Below are 23,387 nucleotides of genomic sequence, written 5' to 3'. Positions count from 1 at the left end.
TTTCTTAAGAACACAGAACAACCAGGTCTTGCATGGCTGGGCCTGCTGCACAAAAGAAAGTATCACGCATCAGTGTCATCAAGTCTATTAATGTACAAAGCAGTGCTTGTGTGGCAACCTGTTTCCTTTAAAAGTGACAGGGCATGAGCGCAATGACTTGTACAAGTCTCTCTCTTTCAAAGTAACATGTTATAAAACTTCAAAATAGGACTTCCATATAGCAAGACTGGCAGATGTCAAAGAATTAATTCTTTTATTCACAGCATCTCCCTACTTAGCTGTTTCATTTTTTTACTGTTGCTCCTGTCACACAGCAGTATGTATTTGTATTACACCTGAGTATTTCTGAAATCGTGATTACTACTGTAAAGGAAACCTCTACTAGAATCTTTAAGATTCAGAAAAGTCTTGGGGATTTTGCTCTTATATTCCAATAGGATATTAAGAAGTTCTGAGAATAAAGAGCATAATGAAAGAAATCCTATAAAGGCACATACATAATGATTTAGTTAATTAACAGCAAAAAGTTTTTTGTTTTGTTAAATAAAATCTATTGAATAATTTTGGTGTGTCATTATTCAGACTTCTTATAACTATTTCCTATGTTAATTTATTTTATGTTTTCAAGTGACCATTTAAATTAATTTTAATGAGTTACAAAGCTGCTAAAAGAATATATAGTACCCAATTTTTTGGGAGACATATGAATTAAAATAAAAATTGGTATTCAGTTAAAATAATCTTGCCTGAAATACAGTTCTGTGGTAAAAAATAACTTAATAATTTTACTCATGGTCATCATTAACTTTTTTCAGAGAAAATAATACTTCAATTATTACTAATTTTGCAGTTAGGAAATATTTTGACAATAACTAGCAGCTGTTTGTGAACAAAACCAGTATGACTGACTTTAATCTGACTCAAAATCAGTATACCAAAGACAATGGTACATTTACACATGACTAAGACAACTCATTTTGGGCAGCCACATATATTTGCACAGGGAGGCAAATATATTAAAACTGAGACAGGGATTACTGCTATCACGAAAATCATTATTACTAGTCAAATCATTAAATAGTGATTTACAGAGGTACCGCTTAAAAGCTAATGATATGCCAAAGTTTTTGCTGGTTCCTTCTATTTCATTCTTTATCTCTTTTCTACCCTAAATAAATAGCAATATACTCAGTGATTCCTGATACATTCCTTGAAATATCTGAATTAATATGATGTGATGTTCAAAATGTGTTGTGTTAAAGAAAAGCAGAGGAATACCATAAAAATACCACCATACTGAATGTAATGTTAAGATAAAGAACCAAAAGTAAACTTCAGCTTATTTATCCTTTCTTATATACATCAAGTATTTTATTATTTTATCTCTTACCTTCAATGAATATTTCAGCTGATGTGCTATCTGAACCAAAAGAATTTGAAGCCAGACAAGTATAGCGCCCAGTGTCGTCTTCAAAGGCTTCTACTATAATTAGTGAATGAAGTCCTCCACTTTCAGAATGGATCTGAATGTCAGGGGAATTCTGGAGTTCTTTTCCTTCACAGAACCATCTGCAGCCCACACACATTTAGAAAGACAAAGACAAAAAGAATATAAAGGATTGGTTCAGGCTCATCGCACACAAGAAGACATTACACTCTGCTGCAAAAATCTAAATTGCTACTGAAATCAGCACATGGTGCTTTGAAGTGTTTAAAAAAGAAAATATTTCACAAAGAAATAACTTGCTAGAATAAACTTTGTTTAAAAGGTAGGGAGACATTTCTGAATACTAAGAAAATTGTACACAACACAACTACATTTAAAAACTATCTCCTGGTAAATGAGTTTTTCCTGCACAAGTTGTGTATTGGCTTGTTTTGACCACGGTCTAATTAATTTTGATATAATTTATCACTACCATCTACCTAAACTCTGCTGATTCTGCACACAAAATTTCTGAATTTGCAATCTGTAGCACAGGGTCTAGCTGGAGGCCTGTCACTAGTGGTGTCCCCCAAGGGTCGATATTTGGCTTAGTACTATTCATCCATGCTTGGCTGGATGAGAAGGTGCCTCCTCAGTAAGTTCACTGATGACACAAAGCTGGGAGGAGTGGCTGATACCACAGAGTGCTGTGCAGCCCTTCAGAGGGACCTTGGCAGGTTGGAGAGATGGGCAGAGAGAAACCAGCTGAAATTCAACAAAGGCAACTGCAGGGTCCCACACCTGGGGAGGAACAATTATGCATCAGTATAGGCTGGAGGCTGGTGGACACCCAGCTGTCCATGAGTCAGCAGTGTCCTTGTGGCCAAGAGGCCAATGGTGTCCTGGGTTGCATTAAGAAGAACATTCCAGCAGGTCAAGGGAGGCAAGGGAGGTGATCCTACCCCTTTACTCAGTTCTGGTGAGACCTCGTCTGGAGTGCTGTGTCCAGTTTTGGGCTCCTCAAGAATAAAGAGTCATGGAGCTTCTGGAGCTCCTGTTGAGAGGGCAACAAAGATAATTAAGGGACTTTAGCATCTCTCATATAAAAATTGGCGATGGGCCTGTTCAGCCTTGAGAAGAGACAACTGAGATGGGACCTCATGAATGTATATAAGTATCTGAAGGGAGAGTATCAAAAGGATGGATCCAGATTCTGCTCATTGGTGTCCAGCAATAGGACAAGAGACAGCAGGCAACTGATTCACAGAAAGTCCCCACCAGAATATTAGGAAGAACATCTTTACTGTGTGGTTGACTCAGCACCAGAAGAGATTGCAGAGAGAGGGTGTGGAGTCTCCCACACTGGAAATACCCAAGAACTGTCTGGATGCAATCCTGTGCCATGTGCTCTGCTTGAGCAAGGAGGTTGGGACAGATGCCCCACTGTGGTCCCTTCCAACTGACTCATTCTGTGATTTTCATCCATCTTGTCCAGTCAACCTAATGTAATCCCATGGCACAGGTTCTATATTGATAAGCTTTAAATAGGTTTACTGTTGCTTCAGATCAAGAACATAAACCGGTTTCCTAGGCCTGGATTTTTATGTGTGTAAGCAATACATCTTCCACTACCAAAAAGGTATGTCCCAACAAAAGCGATGGATTTAGGTACAGACAAAACAGACACTTATCTAGGGTGATTTATAAGTACATAAAAGCACAGCATAATTTTGTTTACATCAGGTCAATCAAACATTCACCAGTGTAAGCTACTTTGTGTTCTCAGCCCATACTGCTGCCATGAAAGCACCTGTTCCCACTTTTTTTCTGTTTGATGCCCTCATATCAGGTAGTCCTATTACCCTGGTCTATGCCCTGATTTATCTCTATCTCTGACAGCCCCGCAAGTATGAGAAGTCACTAATTCTTGGTTTATAGTGTCTGCTGTGCATTTTTGCAGGGAGCAGAGGCAGATTGGAGAGTCATTAAAAGAAAATCACTGACGAGCAACCATTCTTCTGTTCTCCAATGGTCCCTATATCCTGAAAACAAATTTGGCCAAGCCTTGCCAGGGCTGTTATTCCCATTCCAATCCTGCAAACCCACTCTGATCTTTAGCATTCTTTCTTCCCTTCTTCTTGCTCCATAATCTTAATCTGTTTTTCCATGTCCTCTCCCTTCCCTCCTTTCCCTCTTCTTCCTCTGCCACCCCAGTATTTAAATCTTGCTCTAACAAGAACAAGGACAAAATGAGGAATTATTGACAGCAAGCTTCAAAAGGGATCTTCCTCCCCAAACTTTTAGTTGTCTACTCTAGTATGGGTTTTTTTCATAAATTAACAAATATAACCTCAGAAATTTATGGATAGTCAATGCAAAGTAAAAGATCATCAAATTGTTAAAACTAATTTAAAAATAATTAAAATTTGCTGCAAAGATTTGGTATTTTTCCTTTAATTTGTATGTGTTGATGAGAGAATTTTTGCAGTTACATCCCAGTAATACTTCAAATTAAATTTTTTCCCCTCTATCAGATGACTTCCCATTACCCCCGAAAACCAAAATAACCCCAGGGAGTTCCTAACTATTTAGGAAAAGCATACAACACTTCAGGATGACAGATACTGCAAAACAACAGTCAGTGAGTAGTCTTTAAAATTTAACTGCCTCACTTTTATTGTTCTTTTTAATTGAAAACTTCATGCCATTAACATAAATAAAAATGTTTTAAAACATCCTTCTGAAAATATTGCATTGTAAAACTTGAAATGTCATGGTTATTTCAGAATGCAGAGTTAAGAAATCTACCAGGTTTACACATAACACAATTCCCCTCAATAACATAATAATTGTGGGCAAACTCTCTGTGTTAATGAACAATATATATTTTATTCCTGAAGGCAAAACCCTCAGTTTGTAGTGGCATTAAAGCTTTATGCAATTGTCTTCAGTAATTAAAATACTAACAAGTTCCTTTTCTGTCTTCTGTTACCTAGATAGTGCACAAAGTATCATTTTTGGAAAGAACTAACAAACTTCCATTTGTTTACTCAGCAGACCCCTTTGGCCTACTTTTACAACTATTTGCCTTGGAGACAAATCTATTCTGTCAGCTCTACTGCCAAAATTAACATTTCTCTTCCCCCTCTTCCCCTCCTTTTCTCTTGTCACAAGTCGTCCCTTCTACCAGTGTGAGGACCTCTGCTACTATTTCTGATTATTAGACCTTCAGAGTCCTAACCTCTGTGTAGCCTTTCCTAAGCTGCATTTTAAACAATATGCACAAGAGAGAAGTTAATTCAATTTCTAGACAATCACAGACAAGAGCCTGTAATATGAGGCCCTACATAACCATTTGTTCTATTTTTCTTTCCTTTCCAGAAACATCCTGCAAAGGAAAACCTCTCCTCCAAGCCTAATTATTTTCTCAGACAGATCCCATTTTAGTTTAATGCAAGCTGTATGGCTTTCTATTGTTTCCTAAATTCTATGTTCACAAAATGCTTAAGAAATTGTCTTAAGCATGAGAACTTAAACAACAAAAATATCCATTTATATGTGTTTGTCAGATAACAATAAGTAAACTGTTTTCTTAGGAGGACAAGTTCTACATTGTCCCTTGATTTGTTCATGGTCAGTCTCAAATAGTGGGAGCTATTCCTCAGCACTAGCTGGGATTAAGACTTGTATCACATCAGTGTCATACTGAAAACGAGTCCTGACCTGCTTCATCAGACACTGCCTGCCCCAGAGGAAAGCACGTAAGTAAGCAATTCAATACCAAATTACCTCAGCTGTCATTAAGGCAATATTTGATGCATGGGAAACACACCTGGTGTGGGACTCCACTGTTTATTGTGGAAAGAAGAATTCACCTTCACAATTGGCAAGAGCACAGGTATTTGAAATGATGAACACTGGAAGAGGCTTAATTGTACTCTCTTTCCTTTTCTAATTGTATTTTCTTTTCTGTGTATGTGTTGATAAAAGAGGAGGACTACTTGTCATGAATTTTTTTTTGATTACATCAAAATTAGGTGAATAAGAAAATACTCAATTGAAATACTTATTCAGCAATAACTTCCCAGTTGCCAGTTCAGTTCAAGAGAGTTTGTGAAATAAAAAAAGGGTCATAAAATGAAAATAAGTGAAGTACTTTTTCCCCAAACACAGACCAAATGCCACTTTTTCATCTTTTATATATATATTTGTACAATCAGCCTTACTGCGTTACAGTCAGAATAATCATAGAGGAGAATTTTCTGCTTCTAAGGACTGAAAAAGATTCAAAGACAAATCTTTGAAGCATTCCCTCTTACTGTGAAGGATCACTAAAGCAAGCAACAAATCACTATCAAAGGGAAACTGAGCCAAAGAAACCAGGACTCATGGCTAGACACAGAAAAATAACCACAAAGCAAGTCTTACAAGAAAATTCCAGTTTTATGCTAACTAGGGCAGCAGTAACTCATGTCCAGTCTATTCCAGCCTACTGATCCTCTTGGGGATAAGAGGATTATTTTCTAGTCCTGAGAAGACAACAATACTTCTGGAGAGTTAAAACACCCCAAACCAAACCCAACCTGAAAGAAAATAACACAGAGGAACAAAGGCACAGCAGATGCTTTGAGAAAAAGAAAATTCTCTACATAGAGACCATTGTTTTAAAAGATACCTCTTTCATAACTTCTGGATACCAAGTGTAAAAACAGCAACTCATTTCCCTATCCCTTTGTTGCAGGTTCTCAGTATGGCATTAAGTGTGCAAATAGGAAAAAACCAGGCAGAGACACCAACAAAAGGTGTACATATCAGTCCCCAGAATAAGTCCTCCAGCTTGCACCATGGGTGCATTCCTGCAGGCTGTGCTACAGTTCATGCAAAACTGTGGAGAACTGTCCCCTTGAAAAAGAACAGAAACTACGGCAACGTGTCAGATAATGGCTGACCAATTAAAAAAAAAAAAAAGAGGAACATACACTCTATATAACTGAAATCAATTTTATTAGTCATTCTCTATCTTGCCAAATTTCAAATTACACTGCAGTTTTCTGCTCTTTCCCACTTTTTTCTTCATTCTCTTTCCACCATTTCTCTTCCTGTGTACTTTTCCACTCCTTGCCTTGCTTTTCTTCAACGATGCTTAGTTTACATCTACATTGTATCTCCTGTATATTAAAATTATAGCAATTAAATGTTTAATGCAGATAGTGAAACAATCACTAGACTGAAAAGTCAACAGACAAGGAAGAGATATTTTGGTAGCAGGGGAGCAATGATCAGATACTCATTTTTCATGCTTCAAACCGTCTTTGCTTTTCTACTGGCTACATTGTGGCAAAACCAGAACAGCAAACAAAAAAAGGACAGTCAGATGCCAGGTAAGCAGCAGCTCATGCACTCTGACATCAAGCAGAAAGCCACACAATGTGCCTTTCTATTCACTCCTCTTTTCTTTGTGCCCTCACAATCCTCCATGCATGGAAATACATAGGAGCACGTGTGTCTGGGATTTTAATGACCCTGAACAAAATATAAACAGAGTTGAACAGTACACTGACTAAGTAAGCACAAGGGTCTTAAGAAAAACAGTTCAAGGTTCTCTCTAATGCATAATCCTGCTGGAACTTACGTTTTTTGAGAGTCACTGAGGAATAGAGAGGTTTTCCTCTCTGCACACTCTTAAAGTTAATTTAAAATGGCAGCTGAAGTGAAACTTTAAGATATAGCCTTAGGGAGAAATTATAATAGGGAACTCTGACCACTACAGAAAGTGCAGAGAGATAAGTTGTAAATTAAAAAGTAATTTTATCCTTAGTAGTGTTAAGTATGTCCAGCAAGAAAAGTCAAAGTGAAATACTCTGACATTCTTGTACTGGCAGAGTCAGCATTTCCATCACAATACTGTGTAACTCCCATTTTGCTTTTCTCCATTGAAACTAAGCAGTCCAACACTTCCAGACTATAAAACATTACTACCTAAAGAACTTAACCTGATTTTTAAAATAACTCAGCTTTTTCATAAAAGATCTAGAGTACACTGCAGGAATCAAATTATTCTGATACTTATAATTCTCTACAAACTGCCCAATTTCTGTGCAATAGATATTTCATTATTTGTATAGGTAATTCATAAGTGGGTTACCAATAACAACATACATACTTTAAATATTTATAAACTGTAAATCTACGGGAAAAAAACCTGAATATAAATGCTCGTGCTTTGGCTGAATCTTCAGTTAAGCAATTAAAAAATATCTCTATATACTGAAAAACATAGAACCAAATTTTGTAATAAAAAGTGTGTTACATTATAAGCAGCGTACAATAATTTAACTAATTTAACTGATTTTTCAGATGTTGCATAGTGTTCATCCAGCTCTCACAAATTTCAGTGAGGACTTCACATCCAGCTGAGTAATCCACACAATTAGATACTTGGACACCAAAACTGTTCTCCTAAAGTGCCAAAGAAATTGCAAGAGAATACCAAAATCGTTGAATTGTCAAGACACGTATCAACATTTCAGTCTGCCATTTCCTACAGGTTAACTCTGTTTCCTCTGAAGAGAAGCTCTGCATCATGTTTTGTGCAAGGATACAAAGTGGAGGGGTACAGAAGTAACACACGAGACCAGCTGAGCCATGGGCAACAAAGCTTCCAAGAACAGTGAGCAATGGCCTCTGTCACTGATTGCAACCTGCAGTAACTCCAAAGATTTTTTTTTTTAGCTTATTCCTGTCATTAGGAAAATTTCTTCCCTACGTTCTTGTGTAGGTTTTCCAAGCCTCTTTCAGTTCACCTTACCCACGGAACAAGGATTCTACTCTGTTTCAGCTGGGGAAATAATCTCAAAGTTAGCTTGAGATTTTGATAGCTTTGGACAAGGTGCTCAGAGGTATAGCCTGTAGCTCATGTCATTCTCTCTGGGTACAGCAATATTCCACAGCCTTACATGGTTGTGTACAGCTAATTACAAAAGAAAGACAGCATTGTCGGACTTGATTAAAAAGTAATTGTTCTGTCTTAAAATCACAGAATCAGTTTTGAAATTCTCTTTTTTTTTTTTTTCAAGATTGTATCTTGTCCTTGACTTTGCAACTGATGGCCTCACTTTGTAGCATTTAAGTATAGAAGTTTTAAAGAAAATATTTTTGATGGAAGCTTTTAGTTGTCTGAATGATATTCACACAAGAAAACACAAAATCAATGCTAGAAAGTATGAAAATTGAACACAACACTGAGCAAAGCAAAGACTTTTAACTGTACAACTTTTTAAACATTTTAGAAAACATTTCTTTTACTTTTTAGATTAAGTGAATTTTAAATTATTTGCTCAACAGTTACTACTGTTTATTTTGCATTTCTATGGCAGTGGTATAATGCATGCTGCTGATTTCAACTGTGCCACTGCTGAACTATTCTTAGGCACAATAAGAATTTTTGATACAAAATGTATTTTCTGAAGTTGCTGAATGTACTGAAATTTACTCCTATAAATTTGCAACTGAGGCAACTAACTCTTGTTTCCTCAGGTCCTCCTGTTTTATCTCAGCTTCCTATTATATTTTTAAAGGAGCATCATGGTCAAAACTACTGTGAGCATTACAATATGAACGGAAATACAAATTGGTATTTTTTGTTAATTATTTTTTAAAGGAATGCTTACAGCTGTATTTAGATTCATACTTGGTTTTTGGGGCTTTTTTTGGGTGTTTAGAAGTAGTTGCCTTGGTGTGAGAGAAACACAAACAGTAATTTAAATAAATAAACTGACCTTTTTTGTACATTAATCATAATTTAATTATGTACTATAAAAAATTAAATAATGAGTTTGTAAAACAAATACATTCTAGTAAGATTTTATCACTATAAATTGCATGTCACTGTATTAATCCTGCAGTGTTATAAAAGTTGGAAGATATGCGTGCTGTGACACAGCAATGAAACACCTGGATATAAAGGGGGAAAAAAAAAGAGATTTAATGAATAAAACTGAATTACACATCATGCCTATAATGCAGAAGTTTAATGCTAACCTTTCCTGTCCATAACCAGAGACACTATATCATGTAGAAAAGAGGGACCTGCTACATGACTTACATGCAATCCGAATTTATTGATTTCTGATTAATATATATTTCTGTAATAACAAGCTCTTAGGAGCTTAGAGTAATGTTCACTACTTTCTACTCATTTCTTGCTGGAGTAAGTTTTTATAAAACTAGATATGCTCACTATTTTTTTAGAACTCTGATTACAAGGAAGACACATAAATATTGAACATAAAACTAACCAAAAGCATCTAGCAGCTTTGTTGTTGATCTGGCTTCAGAGTCTCAGAGGTACATTTATGCCATGCAGCAAAGAAAGCAGGGAAGTGACTCTTGTTGTTGGCTGCACTGTGGGGTTTGTGCAAATGATCTTTCACAAATGTATCAATGGTATCCAAATGAGATACCACATTTCAGGTTATCCTGTTTCATCATGCCGATCAAAGACATTTGTGCAGCTGTTTTTATTCAACAAGAACAGCAGGGAGATCATGTTTCTTTAACTGGCCAAAAAGCAGTCAATATTAAAGGAAAAATCTGTATGCTTACCTCTCTAACCAGAATGAACAAATATCTCTTAAAGATTTTTCTAAAACAGTATTCTTATGTTATAGTCAACCTTCTGAAATAACAGAATGCTGAAATGCATGTTGAATAACTTATTTTCCCTTTTTGAAGGCCAAAGCTTAAACACCACCTCACATCCTATTTTGACCTATCTTTACCCCTTTAAAGGATTTATCTTTTCTTCCATATCTTTGTCCATTAACAAAACATAAAGTACTTATTCTTTATCTTAACTAGATGTTTTCTGAAGACAAAATCATAGTCTGGGTGTAGGTGTAACCTGCAGATTTCACATTTTCAGAAACATTTCACAGAACTTTCTTTTCCCTCTTTGGCCACTAGCCTGTGCAATAAAAGTGTCACTTTCAGAAGGTGCAATTGAACTGAAAAATAGATGTAGACATATAATTCACTTTCTTCTATATTTTTGCAATCATCAGATCAAGAAAGAGTGAAAATTCTGTGCAATTCAAGGACCACTTGTGTCTTATGAACTGCAAACCACCTTTTCTACAACAGGCATGTTGATTATTTGTGACACGTAAGCTATATATTCCTAAACATTTAATTTCATTGAGCAACTTTTTAACTAGTGAGTTTGGACGGACATGTATAAATTTAAAAGCTACGTGACCATGTTCATACATGTGAAAAAAGCATTAAATAAAAATCCCGGAATAAGTTATATGCCATTTAAGACATGAAGTTTTCAACACTTCTATTTGTAAGATATTTTTGAGGGCTGTTGGATTCATTAGATAACTGCAGGCTAATTTAGTGAGATTCTTTACTTAGTTTTCTTCAGAATATTCAGAGAATTTATTGCATTACAAGTAATTTATAATATTTAATGTATTGGTTTCCATACATCATCTCTTCTTGCACAATTATTCTCACTTCATTTTCTGGAGCGCTATTTTCTACCTGACATCTAAATGTTTATAGAAGAATATTTTATATAATCTATTTGACTAAACCTGAGTTCCTGCCTCATGTATGCATACTACCACCACTTACAACTCATCCATACATTTGGGATAAATCTAAAAAGGGGTTTTGAGATCCAGTGCAGTCTGGGCAAACACAGCTAGAGCCTCTTTGTGAGTGCCTAAGCAATAATTCTGCTGTCTTCTAGGCTAGCTACACTGAGGAAGGATAAATCAGAATAACCAAAGAGAAAACTGCTATTCTCCTGAAAATTCAGAATATGCACTTTCTGGCACAGCCGAAGAGTCAAAAGAACTCTTTGCTTCACTTCAATTACAATTCTGTATTTCAGTAATGAATGTCATCACTCAACAACTTGGATGGCTGTGCTTGACAATATTTAATTTTTTTCAAGCTCCCATTACATGTTGAAACTGAAATAAATTTCCTTCAGAGCATAGCCAATATTGTGTCACAACAAAATACTTTCAACTTCAGGTGGCTAATTTCTCTTCCCTTCACTGGAATTTGTTCTCTTCAGCTATAAGATCCCAACATTTAATTATAAAGGCTTGCAAATATCATGCAGAAAAATATATTGCATTGAAAATACCTCCAGTTTGCAATAACTTAGGAGTTTTATTATATATATCTCCATAATCTACAGTACAGTACTTTTTTTCCCCTAGCATTATTAAATACAAGATAGGGCAAAATAATTGAAAAATTGTAAATTCCCACTTGTTCTTAATATCAAATGGTACCACTTACTTTTGCAAAGTTGGAAAGTGGCTGTTTGCTTCATAAATATAGTTGTAAATGTATCTCTAATCTCTCTGGGTTTCATGGGTTTCAGACCAAAAAAAAATCACAAATTAGTCCTGTGGATTCTAAGGACTTACAATCTGGTCTACAATTTCCAAAATTATTTAAAATGCATTGAAAAGGAAAATTCTTTGGTCTTCTGACATATCTACAGATGCAATTGTCTATTATGACTCAGAAAAAATAAAAAAGCAAACAAGCAGAAGAAAGATACAGGAGAAAAATGCCCCCATACTAGTTTTGTGATAAAATTACCTGCATTTCAGAAGTCTTTACACTGAAGTTGGTAAGTGATATAAGCAGGAAGTGACAGAAAGAATTAAGCGGAGTAAAAGATCAACTTACATTCATTTATAACCTTAACATTCCATGTAACTTTCTCATTTTGCATTTTTAGGTTTCATATTTCATGGTAAGTTTTTTTTTCTTTTGAAATATCTTCTACATTTTGATCTCCACTGCAATAGCTTGCCTCCAATGCCAAAAAACCTGGAAGCCGTTTCCATGTGTCAGAGCACAAAGAACGAGCAGTTTATAAATGTGATGAATGAGCAAGTACAGTCATAAAAAGTTTGATAATAGCTGGCTCTGCAGTTCTGTGCTTAATATTAATGTAGATCCTTTCATTAATTTTTTAATGTAATTGAAGTTTAAATGATTACCAGATAAAGCCATTCATTTAACACCCTTTGAGAGTTTTATACTTTCATAGGATTGTCACAGAAATATGAAACATGTTACACAGAAGAATTCAGCACTGAAGAGAAGAAAACCCCCAGCACCTGAAACATGCACTTATTGCATTCAACTAGCTACTACACAGGAGCTCCTATAGTTTTAGGGCATGAAAAGCCAGACACTGAGCAATAATTTATTTCATTCTGACAGGCAATTAAATTGACTGGTTTTGTACAACTTCCTTCTGGGGCCTGGAACATCTTACCCTGAAGTCAAAGTGTGGTAGACATTATCAGCATTTCAGATTGTTCCACTAATTCATTTGTCAGTAAGTCAAGCAGACCCCTTCTGCTTGTGTCTGTAGTTGTGCCAGCAAAAAAAATAATTGATCTGCTGTTTTGTTTCATGCAAAGATTATCATCTCTTCCCCTAAAAATCAGAATGTTAGATTTCCAAAGCACAGATGCTGCTTTGTATTTTTCACCCTGTAGCTAAAGGATTTTGCTCTGCATGGAAATACACAGATACAAATCTTCTCTCCAAAATGGACTTGGAAGTTAATTCAGGAAATTCTGCCTGGTTTATGTCCCATAAAGCATTCTCAAATATTTGTTTAAACAAAGTTACAGAAAGCTATCGCAAACATATTAAAAATTGTCCTTAAAATGCATTAAAATGCATGGATGCATTAAAAATGCATCCAGCCCTGTACTGAGAGTACAGTAGTGGTGCATGAAGCATATGAGAACAGAGTTAAAGTATAGTGCTTCAGAGAAAACACATATATGGTTTTAGAGACGACATGCCTGGTCCCATTCAGATTGTTCTCAGCTTCAGAGCATGCGGGAAGAGCCCACTAGAGCAGCCTAGTAGGCCTCCCTCATTGTATTCCACCATTTCCTGCCCCAAACATTTTTCCCATTCCATTAGGTTGGGCATATTCTTATCTGTATTTTCAGTAAGAACATTCACCGTAATTTTCCACAGTGTCTAGCACATCGCACATCTTACTGAATATAACCATTGGTCTACCTGTTAACAACAGTCTAGACAGAAACTAATTGCACAATGAATGTTCTTGTGTCTGTAGGAGCTGAAGAAAATGTTTCTCTAAAGAAAAGCTCAATGAATAGATCTTTAAGCACTGAAACAGTAATAGGACATGAGATAATTAGTTATGTCTTACTACTGAAAAACTGAGGTTAAGCAGTTTGTCCATTGTCTCTCAAGAAAGTAAGAGCCATCTCAGAACTCAATTTCCACTGTCTTAACTCCAAGGCCACCTTCTCTGTGCTGACTGTGTCTCTAAAATAAGAGCAGATCCTGACCTTGCATTACCAGATGTACTGCCAGACATAAAACTACTCAATCTTTTTGGAAGCTAGCAGACTGGCTTGAAGAGATTGATGTAAGTTATTATACAGCCCTGTGTGACAATGAAATACTGGAATTTCATTGTTAGGGGTCTGCTTACCTGTTGCAGAAGGATATTATGTGGCCACCTTCCATGAAGTCTGAAGGCAGTCATGCACCTGAGCCACATAAAATAACTGTAACTTTGTTCACTTAGATTGAAGATACCATCACTTGGTTTATGTTGACCCATGCTTAAATGAAGTTACCACTTCTGGTATTTGATAGGAAATTAAGAAAATCATGGAAGGGAAGGAAAATAAAAAAATTAAAGGCAGTGAAGATGGTTGAGCGGGTTAAAAAAAAAGCATTTAATAATCCCATGTGAAATGCTGAACATTTTTCAGACACAAAGAACTGTTGAGGCTTGTAGGATTAACATGATTCCTTGTCTAGCTGAAATGGAATGCATAGTGCCTATAACTGAAATGCCACTCTTAGCTATCGCTTATACTCCTTTGGCCAGAAACAGATTTTCAAAGAGCGTGCTGTCATTATTTTGCCTTCATGGGGAAGAGCACCTATTGAAGAATTGCCAGGCATAATCTTCCAGTGAAATACCATTTTGAACTTTGAGGGAAGGACTGTAAAGAGTTAGAAGTAAGAAAAAATATGTGAAGTTATAAGGATGAAATTTCATTTATGTGATTTGAATTCTATACATAATTGCATTTAACATGACTGTGGCGAGTTAGTGGCAACTCAAGGCTGACAACACAAATGTCAGATGAAGAAGTAATAATTCTTCTCAAAACCATAACACTTAAAAAGGGGAAGAAGATGAAAACTGTTTGACACCAACCACTCTAGCCCACAGAAAACAAACCAACAATATTAAATTACAAAACCTTAATAACTTGCAAATCAACAATAAGCAAAAGGAAACCTCCATTCAGGATGTACAGTCTTGTTCATACTGAGCAAATGGAAATGGTAATCATGGAACTTGTTGGTTTACCTTGAAAGTGGAAAACAACTTTAGATGTTTGGAAAGGTAAAAAGCTATTACATCAACTGTGACATACATGGCCATCACTGTGCATTTTTATAGGCCAACTAAATGATGCCTATAGAAGACAGCTATCTACATGATAGTAGCTGAATAGATAAGCTTCTAATTGCCACCTGCAACATTAGCTAAACTAGATGGAATTAAATGCAAAATAAAACCCTACATAGCTAATACAAAACAATTCCATTTTTATATGGGTACTATTCCTACTATCATCTCCCTTTTTCTTGCTTCTTGATTATTTCTAAGCTAGAGACAGTCAGTATAAGTTTGCTGAGCAGAAACTAAAATATTTGATTCATTTGGGTCAGGTCAGCAACTCAGTAACTGACAACAAAGCAAGGAAGCTGTCAGCAGTTTTGTCAGTGCCTCACATTAAGTATGACAGCAGTCAAATTTACTCAGTGAGAATTTACTCAGCCTGCAGAGATTGGCATTACTCAGCAGAGTGCCATAGGATATAGAGAACAAGTACCTCAGTCCTGCTCTGACCATGGTTTTCAATACTGGCAACAGGTCTTGGATGGCTGTGATGTCAGTGAAGCAAACTGTCATAATCAAAGAACTCAAGATTAGGATGCCCTATATTCACAGACATTTGCAACTGTTGCTTATTTCATATATTTACAGATAGAAAAATCACCATCTAACTAGTTAGTTTCTATGCCTACTAGTCTGAAAGCTTTCTGAATTAATTTCCAACAAACTAGCAAAACAATATTGATAATACCTGTTCTGATTAATAATGGAATATTATCAAAGATAATTTTCACATTTGCTAATGGAAAAAAAAAAGCTTAATCTCTGTAAACATCCATCATATTTACAAGTGATGGTACTTTTCTGTAGCATGCTATTTTCTTATATCTTACCTCAGAGGCAAATAAAATCATAGATATTATAAAAAGTTACCCATTAAAAGAGGTAAAATAAGATTCAAGACATTGGACTCTGGGATAACATCTGTGGTGCCCTAGGACAGATTTAAAGTGTGCTGTATAAAAAGGTCTTGTAGAAACAGCAGATAATAGGAAAGAAAGGGTGGGGAAGGAAAATTGCCTGTCTTTGGAGCTTCAGTTCTCTCAAAACTTATGCCACATTTTCCTCAGCATCCTCCACAGAGCATTCCTTTCCTGAAATTACATTCCATTGATTTGCTCAGTTTACACAATGAGATACCTGTCATTAGGGTTAACTGCTGTAGTACTGTCCAGTTTACAACACACAAACAATCTTCCTTAGGGGAGGATTACATTCTCTTCCTAAGCCAGGTCTGAGGACTAGCCATCACCTTTCTGTAAATAATAATGACCGACTTATGCTATCTGTTCAGGTATCAGCTGAAGTGCCTTTACACATCTCACTTGCTGCAAGACACAGCCCAGCCCTCACTTCAGTCTTTAGTTTCAGCTTTATCAGGCAAGCCTACATCCATGTTTGACAGTCGTCAACATGGTATGATCCTACAGCACGCATGTACCCATGTTTTATACTCTGGTGACTATTTCCAGATTTATGACTACTTCCTCCTTGCTCCAAACATTCATTTCAACATTATTTTCATATTTTCAAGCTTCATCCTACCTACTGACATACACCAGCCTAGCCAGCTATGCCTCAAAGAATACCATGCACATTTTTCACAAACATCATGAAACTGAATATGAAACAATACTAAGAGCAGGTTTGAGTGGAAAATCAAAAACTCCCTAGGAATCCAACAGGTTGAGGGTCAACACTCAAGGCAGCTTTAAGGTTTATTTCTCTTTGCAATGACGTGAGTTTATATATGCTTGCTATGACCCCTGTAAATCATGAAATTCCTTGATTCTTATTTCCTTTCCCAATGTGCCTCTCTCCATTGATTGAGAAACTGTCTGAAGAGAGGGTATCTGTTTTACATATGCACAGTGCAATGTAGACTTCACCAGCATTACAATCAGAAAAAAAAAATGTAAGTAGTCACAGTTTAGGGAGAATGACAACTTTCAATCTAGTAACAGATGAATAACTGTATATGTACATACCCTATAAAAGCTGGCCTAAAGATGCTTCACAGAACAGGATATTCTGGAATATATATGAAGACACAGGAATATTCCCACCTATACAACACAACAGAATCTTGTCACCTTTGCTTCACTTAATCTGTAAAGCACTGAGTGGCTCTGAAATTTATCAAGGGCTTCATGCACAAGATACATCTTTTAAGACTGGGCATTTTAAAGGCCATGCTTTCTTGTGTATTTGTAGAAAGACTGTAGTGCTCTATCCATAGTACAATTAGGATTGTGGAGTATAAAACCAAATCCAGTTGACTCTGGATTTAATTTTATTCTGGATTCAGTATTTTATATGCATTAACTCAGTAAAACTGAACACTGACACAACACATCAACATACCATGGACAGGAATGTCAAGACCCTGTAGTACGTATTTTGATGTCTGATTAAGTCTCACAGCAGTTACTCAGAAATAATAATAGCTTTCCCACCTGCATTATGCACTTCAAAGTTACAAAAATCAGCAACAAAAAAGTTACATTATGCACTACAAAGTTACAAATGACATTTACATTGTCATTTATGTGAGGCAGAAATTAACTAACAGTGATTCATGACCTCTGGTTAATGTTTGGGTTTTGGTTTTTTGGTTTTTTTTTTTTTGGTTTTTTTTTTGGGGGGGGGTTTTGTTTGTTTGGGGTTTTTTTCGTTTTTTCCGTTTTTATCCTTTTTTAAAGTTAAGAACAAAGTTCATGTGTGGTCTGTAAATTTGAGAGAGATGTAACATTAAGCAACAAACTAGTTGAAAAGGGATCTACACAGCTGCATGACTGATCTGTTCTTCTTTTTTCCCATTCTCCCCTAGCTAAATTTATCACCCCAATCCTTAAAGACAGCAAAAAGCTCATACCTATTGTTTATTTGGTTTCCTGTTGTAGAATACGACTCTTGTATTATTTCTAGATAAATTATGGTGAGTTAGTGTAAGAATTGCCTTTTATCATTACTTTATCTTCCAAACAGACGCAAGAACAAAGAGTGATTATTCAATGCTGTAACTTCTGATTTGCGTTCTATGTTTGAAACATCTTGGAATTTTTTACTAATTTCAAAAGTATCCATATAAAATAACATTCATAGTCTAATATTTATTTGGGTGAAAGTTTTACATCAAAGCTATGCACCAGTTTATGGGACAAATATTATAATTGAAAAGAAAGAAGTGAGAGCACTGAGGGAAGAAATAAATATTCAAAATAAATAATATACATTAAAAGAATATAGATTATTACAATTTCATTCTTCATAGTAGGGATATACTGTATGTAAATAGTCACAACAATTTAAAGAGAGTTTAGTTATATAAACTTTTCAGTCCTCCTAAGAGCAACACAAAATGCTGAGAGTAAGCAATTAAATTGTATGCAATAAAAAAGGTCTTTCTTTTTTACTTTGGGTATTTTCCATAATGTATTTGGAGTGGAACATATTTACTGTGATTTTTGACAGGGAGATCTTCCCTTATCTCTATCCTTCTCACTCTCAAATCAGGTCACCAATTAGCCTGCAGTGTCCAAAAGAATTCCTGATATACATTTGCTTTCTTTTAAGAGAAGCATGTTTTCATCCCCTGCAAAATATTCAAAAAAGCTATTTTTCATTTATTCAAAGAAACATTAAAAACTATTTGTTTTAACCCTGACCTTACCATTAAATGCTATGACCCAAACTCTCAGCCTCTAGGCAATTTAAAAAAAATAAATCGTTTGAGTACATCCAGCCAATGATTTCCATGTTAAAAGAAAAGTCTAAGTTGGAGCCATGTGGTCTCAATCAGGCAGTAAAAACTCTGTATTTTCTTAAATGCACAACTGCAGTATGCCCATAACCTCTCTTTTAAATCATCTTAACCAGATCTGAATCACGCTCACCACAAATGATTCGGTGGCCCTGGAATGTGCTGGGGTAGACAGAGTTGCTCTGCAATGAACATTGAGATATTTCCCACTTTCCTAGTGTTAAGAGAATAGTCTGAAGAAAAAAAACACCAAACCAATTCTAAAAGGTTAAAGCCAAGTCAAAAAGTGACATCATAGTTCAATCATTCAAGAAAAAAATGCATCTACTGCCTAATAAATCAGTGTTGTGTGCCACAAAGCACAGGGAGCCAAAGAACAGCTTTTCTTGCTGAGACAGGGATACCACAAGCAGCTGGCAGATGCATATGTAATTGTATTCACAGAGAGCCACTAAATCCATTAAGCTAGCCAGAGTAGGAGAAGCTGATCAATTAAAAAAGCAGAATACACACCATTTCAGCAACAATTTCTGCAGCCTCCTACACCATATTACAGTATTTCTCACGATAGGCCACTACAATTTTTTGCAGTTTAGTATATACATATATAACACCTTCTTAAAAGCTTATAGGTAGATCACTTAGGATCAAAAACCATTTTGAGGTATCTGCATTATCTGAATGTATGCTGCTAGCCTTCTTCACCAGTCTCCTTAAACAAATAGAAAGGACAGGCACAAAACCACCTTAGCTTCCTCAGCACATCTCAGGAGGAGTTCCAAAATATTACTTACATCTAAAGTTATAACAGAGGAAAGGGAATGTAGGTCCTTGGAGGCTCCTAAAAGTCACATTTAAACAGCAAATGAGCAAGCTTTGCTTAAATAACTGTAAGATTCTTAAATGCCATTTCCTCTTTAAAACTGTGTCTGGAGCCTGAAAGATTTCTTTCAGTCTTAATCACCTCAAAAAACAATTTAAACATGTGGTCAAAGCGATGTGCATTTAAAACAGGAATAGAGCAGAGCCAAGACATTTGGATCCAGTTATTAACCTTCTTATACTTCATGGATGTAGGAATCCAGGGATTTTGGTACAGGCCCATCTCTGAACTCAACACTCATTGCCAAACCTCACAGTCAATAGAAAATATGCTTTAACATATCAAAGCAGGAAAAACAGCATAAAGATGTCAGATTTTTCCACCACATCAATGAGAAAAAATGTCATTATAGCACCCATGTAAATTGTGAAACTGAAAGCAGCTGCTGAGGCAACCTGACATGGTGCCATTTGCAGAGGGGGGTCCAACTGAGGAAAACAATATTCCATTTTTAGCTCTGAAAAACAATCTTTGCTAGTTTTAGTGTGTAATTCCCATTCAGTGAATAACTTGCCATAAACAGAGCTAGTAACTACTATAGAAAGAAATGCCTTAGTACTTGGCAAGCAAAGTGTACTAAACATCCCCAACATCCTAAGTAATTGCACACTGTGCTGCTGAGCACTGTTTCACAGTCAATCCATAGAAACATAATTTAGCAGATAATTTTTAACAATTAACACACCTGAGTATTCTCCCAAATGAAGGGTGAAATTTAGAATGACAAAGCTTTGGTTTTGAATTTCTAAATTAGAAAAAACAAACACACAGACCTCAAACAAACAGTTAATTGACTGTGACTGCTACACTTGCACAATCACATATTTGCCCATTCAGCATATTTTTCATGTGAATAGGTTCACCTTCACAAATACTTGATCACCAGCATTTAATAATCAGATAGAGGCAAGGGAACTCTCACTTTGTCAACAAAAAATATTTGAATAACTACTTGAAGTAACTGATGGAGCCAGAGTTAAGGCAAAGGAAAGGAATTTTTTTCCCCTTTTAAGATCTATTGTCCCAGTAAGGTTTCTTTGGACTTTTTGCTTTAAAAGTAAGTAAGTACATTCAGTCACCTGGTCTTTCCCCCTTTGTCAAATTTATTATACAGTTGACTTTCTGGACTTCAAGGGTTTCTTATTTATCACTTTATTAAGATAACCTACAGAGCAAGACATAATAGCATGCTGATAGCAGGGCTTATCAGTACTTTTAAAACAAATGGGTCCCTGCAGTGAACTTCCTTTGACAGCTAGATGGCATTTCTGAAAGTAATGCATTTGGATTAACCTGCCTCTGTTCTGGCCATTATAAAACTTTTTCTAAAGACAATACTGAGATAAAAAAAGTCTTTGTAACAAAGCAAACCATTTTCCTAGTAAACTTATAAGGCAGCAGTCTTAACTTTGAAAAAGCAAGAACAGCTAAATCATTTTGCATATTGGAAGAAAGCAGTTTCTTTCAGGAGGACTCCTGTCCTCTCAGTCTCATTTATTCAAGCCTACATTCTTTTTACACTGTACATTAGCCTTCACTTGCATGCTCTAGAACAGTAGACTCTCAAAGCTTTTTGTTTTTAAAAAGATTCACTTTGCTCCTAATAGTGGTGAAAGGAAGGGGGAGGGGATGCGCTCTGAATGAATGCCAGTCATTTAAAACAAACTTATTTTGGGTGCCTATAGACTAGTCCTGGGATGCATATCATCCCTTTACCCTCCCCGTCCTCCTGAACAATAGTTCTACTCATATCCTCCGTGATGGAACACCTTTACTTCCCAGGTTCAGCTCTTGCACTTAAAACAAATGAGTTACTCTGCCAGTTAAAGTTACTCTGTACTACACATGGCTCAAAACAAACCAGGCTTGCAGAAAACCTAATAATAAAGCCATTTTGGAAAGCTTTCCAAAATTGTACAGACACTTATGAATTTTGTTAAAATAGATACATTCTTATAAAGCTTCTTGGAAAGGGAGAAATGAGGAACATTTTACTGCAAGGCACTGTTCCAAGACCACTATAACAGCACACACTGTGTGATCCACTCGTACTTTCCCCCCCTCCCCTACAGTAGTAAGCTAAAGCACCTTATAGTTTCCTGCACCTTTATACACATTTAAGGCTGACACTTACCGTAGTGGCACAGAGGAACCCCACCCCCACAAAGAGGCTGAGAGCTGATGGTCTCTGGATCCTTGATTTCTTGACTAGCCCCAGCTCTTAGCTTTGCTGCTCTAAATTCATTCTAGTCCGCAGCGGAGCACAGAAAAATTTAATAGACAGCTGAGCTGCCAAATTCCAACCACCACGAGCGGCAATGAAGACGTTCTCCCTAGTTCTGACTGAGTCCAAAGAACAAAGCCTGCTGGCAATGAGGAAGCGGAGTTTAAGTCGTCTGGCTCCAGTCCAACTGTTGCTCTTGCTGCTGCTGCAGAGTACGTGAGAGTGTTTGCATGAGCTTGTAACGCGTGTAAGAGATGGGGGCTGGGGGAAAAGAGGGTGTGTGTAAGGGGAGGAATGCTAGTCATATCCAAAAATAACACGAAGGAAGTCAAGTAGTGGTCCGTCTCCCCTCATTCTCTCTCCTTATCGCATGTACTGAGCTACCCTATGATTCTGATCTCAAGAGTAGGTAGAGAAAAAATTCCATTGTGACTTGCAGCTCATATGATTGCGCTTTTAAATTGTAACTGGGGAGCTGTACACTTACAAGAACACGTCACGAAATGCATGATTTAGTAACAATCTACTTGATGATACTCCAGCCAGAGTGCATTTCACAATGTGTGCATTTGTTTGCAAACTGGAGAGAAAACACAGAAACTACTAATGTAGTTTATTACACACCAGAAAAAGCAGTGTCATGTTTGCCTGTCCAGAAGTTCCTAAATTCCAGTCCTAGGTATTTCCAGTACGTTGGTGTGGATTTTCAAAACAGCAAATGTTGCAAATTTACAGTATAATGCAGAAACAGAGATATAAAAATCTTTATATAGTTTAAATTTTCCGTTTTTTTACAATCATTAAAAAAATCCACATACAGAAGAGTATTGTGAAAAATAAAATCAACGCCTATGAGACAACACAAACAAGAAAACCTCACCTAAAAAAAACCCAAACAAACAACCTTCCTGAATAATCAGAAAGTTGTAATGTAATTATTGTGACTTTTCTTGTTCTGTTAAAACCCTTAGAATACTGATTTCAATAATTGTGGGCTTTCCAAAATCTTAAAAATAGTCATTAACAAATGAAGAACAAATTTAAGGAAAAATACTAATAATTCATTAATCACAGAATCTTCTGAGTTGGAAGAGATCCATAAGGATCATCAAATCCAGCTCTGAAGTGAATGGCCCATGGAGGGAATGAACCTACAATCTTGCATCATTAGCACGATGCTCTGATCAACTGAGCTCATCACACAATAGCCCCAATATTATTTTAGCACTTGTATTTAACCTGCTTTATGTCAAATCCACTTGAGGACTGCTAAAACTCTTTATAAACTCAGGAAGAGCCTCTATGATTAGTTAACATTTCTGAAGAATCTTTACTCAGTCTAGGTAGGACTTGAGTCTTAAGGAACTCCCTTCAAAATATTGTAAGATAACACAATGCAAGTCATACTTTTATTGTGATACTGTCTGTGATGTGTTTAATTAAGTTTTAATTTAACCATTACAATATAAAGAAAGTTCAAAGCAATTTTGGGTTTAATTTAATCTCATGCAGATTAATTTAGCCCATGATTCTGAGTTGTTTGATGTAGCACTGGGTATTTAGGAAAAACCAAAC

At 36.1% G+C, this 23,387-nt stretch overlaps 1 protein-coding gene across 8 annotated transcripts in view; it reads right to left on the bottom strand.

Moving 5' to 3' along the window:
• PALLD (palladin, cytoskeletal associated protein) overlaps positions 1 to 23,387 on the bottom strand; it is a 190,202-nt gene that overhangs the window by 125,959 nt on the left and 40,856 nt on the right. For 7 of the 8 annotated variants that reach the window (XM_039699942.1, XM_039699944.1, XM_039699941.1 and 4 more), the window contains exon 3: positions 1,391 to 1,569. In XM_039699942.1, the coding sequence (XP_039555876.1) occupies positions 1,391 to 1,569 (179 nt within the window). Of the gene's footprint in view, positions 1 to 1,390; positions 1,570 to 21,722; positions 22,181 to 23,387 lie in introns of those variants that run through there. The other variant, XM_039699948.1, reaches the window with a different exon arrangement.

Source organism: Passer montanus, unplaced genomic scaffold (genome assembly GCF_014805655.1).
Source record: "Passer montanus isolate IOZ18808 unplaced genomic scaffold, ASM1480565v1 scaffold14, whole genome shotgun sequence".
Lineage (NCBI taxonomy): Eukaryota > Metazoa > Chordata > Aves > Passeriformes > Passeridae > Passer > Passer montanus.
Note: the sequence above shows the minus strand (reverse complement) of the source record. Positions and strands in the feature narration are given on the sequence as shown.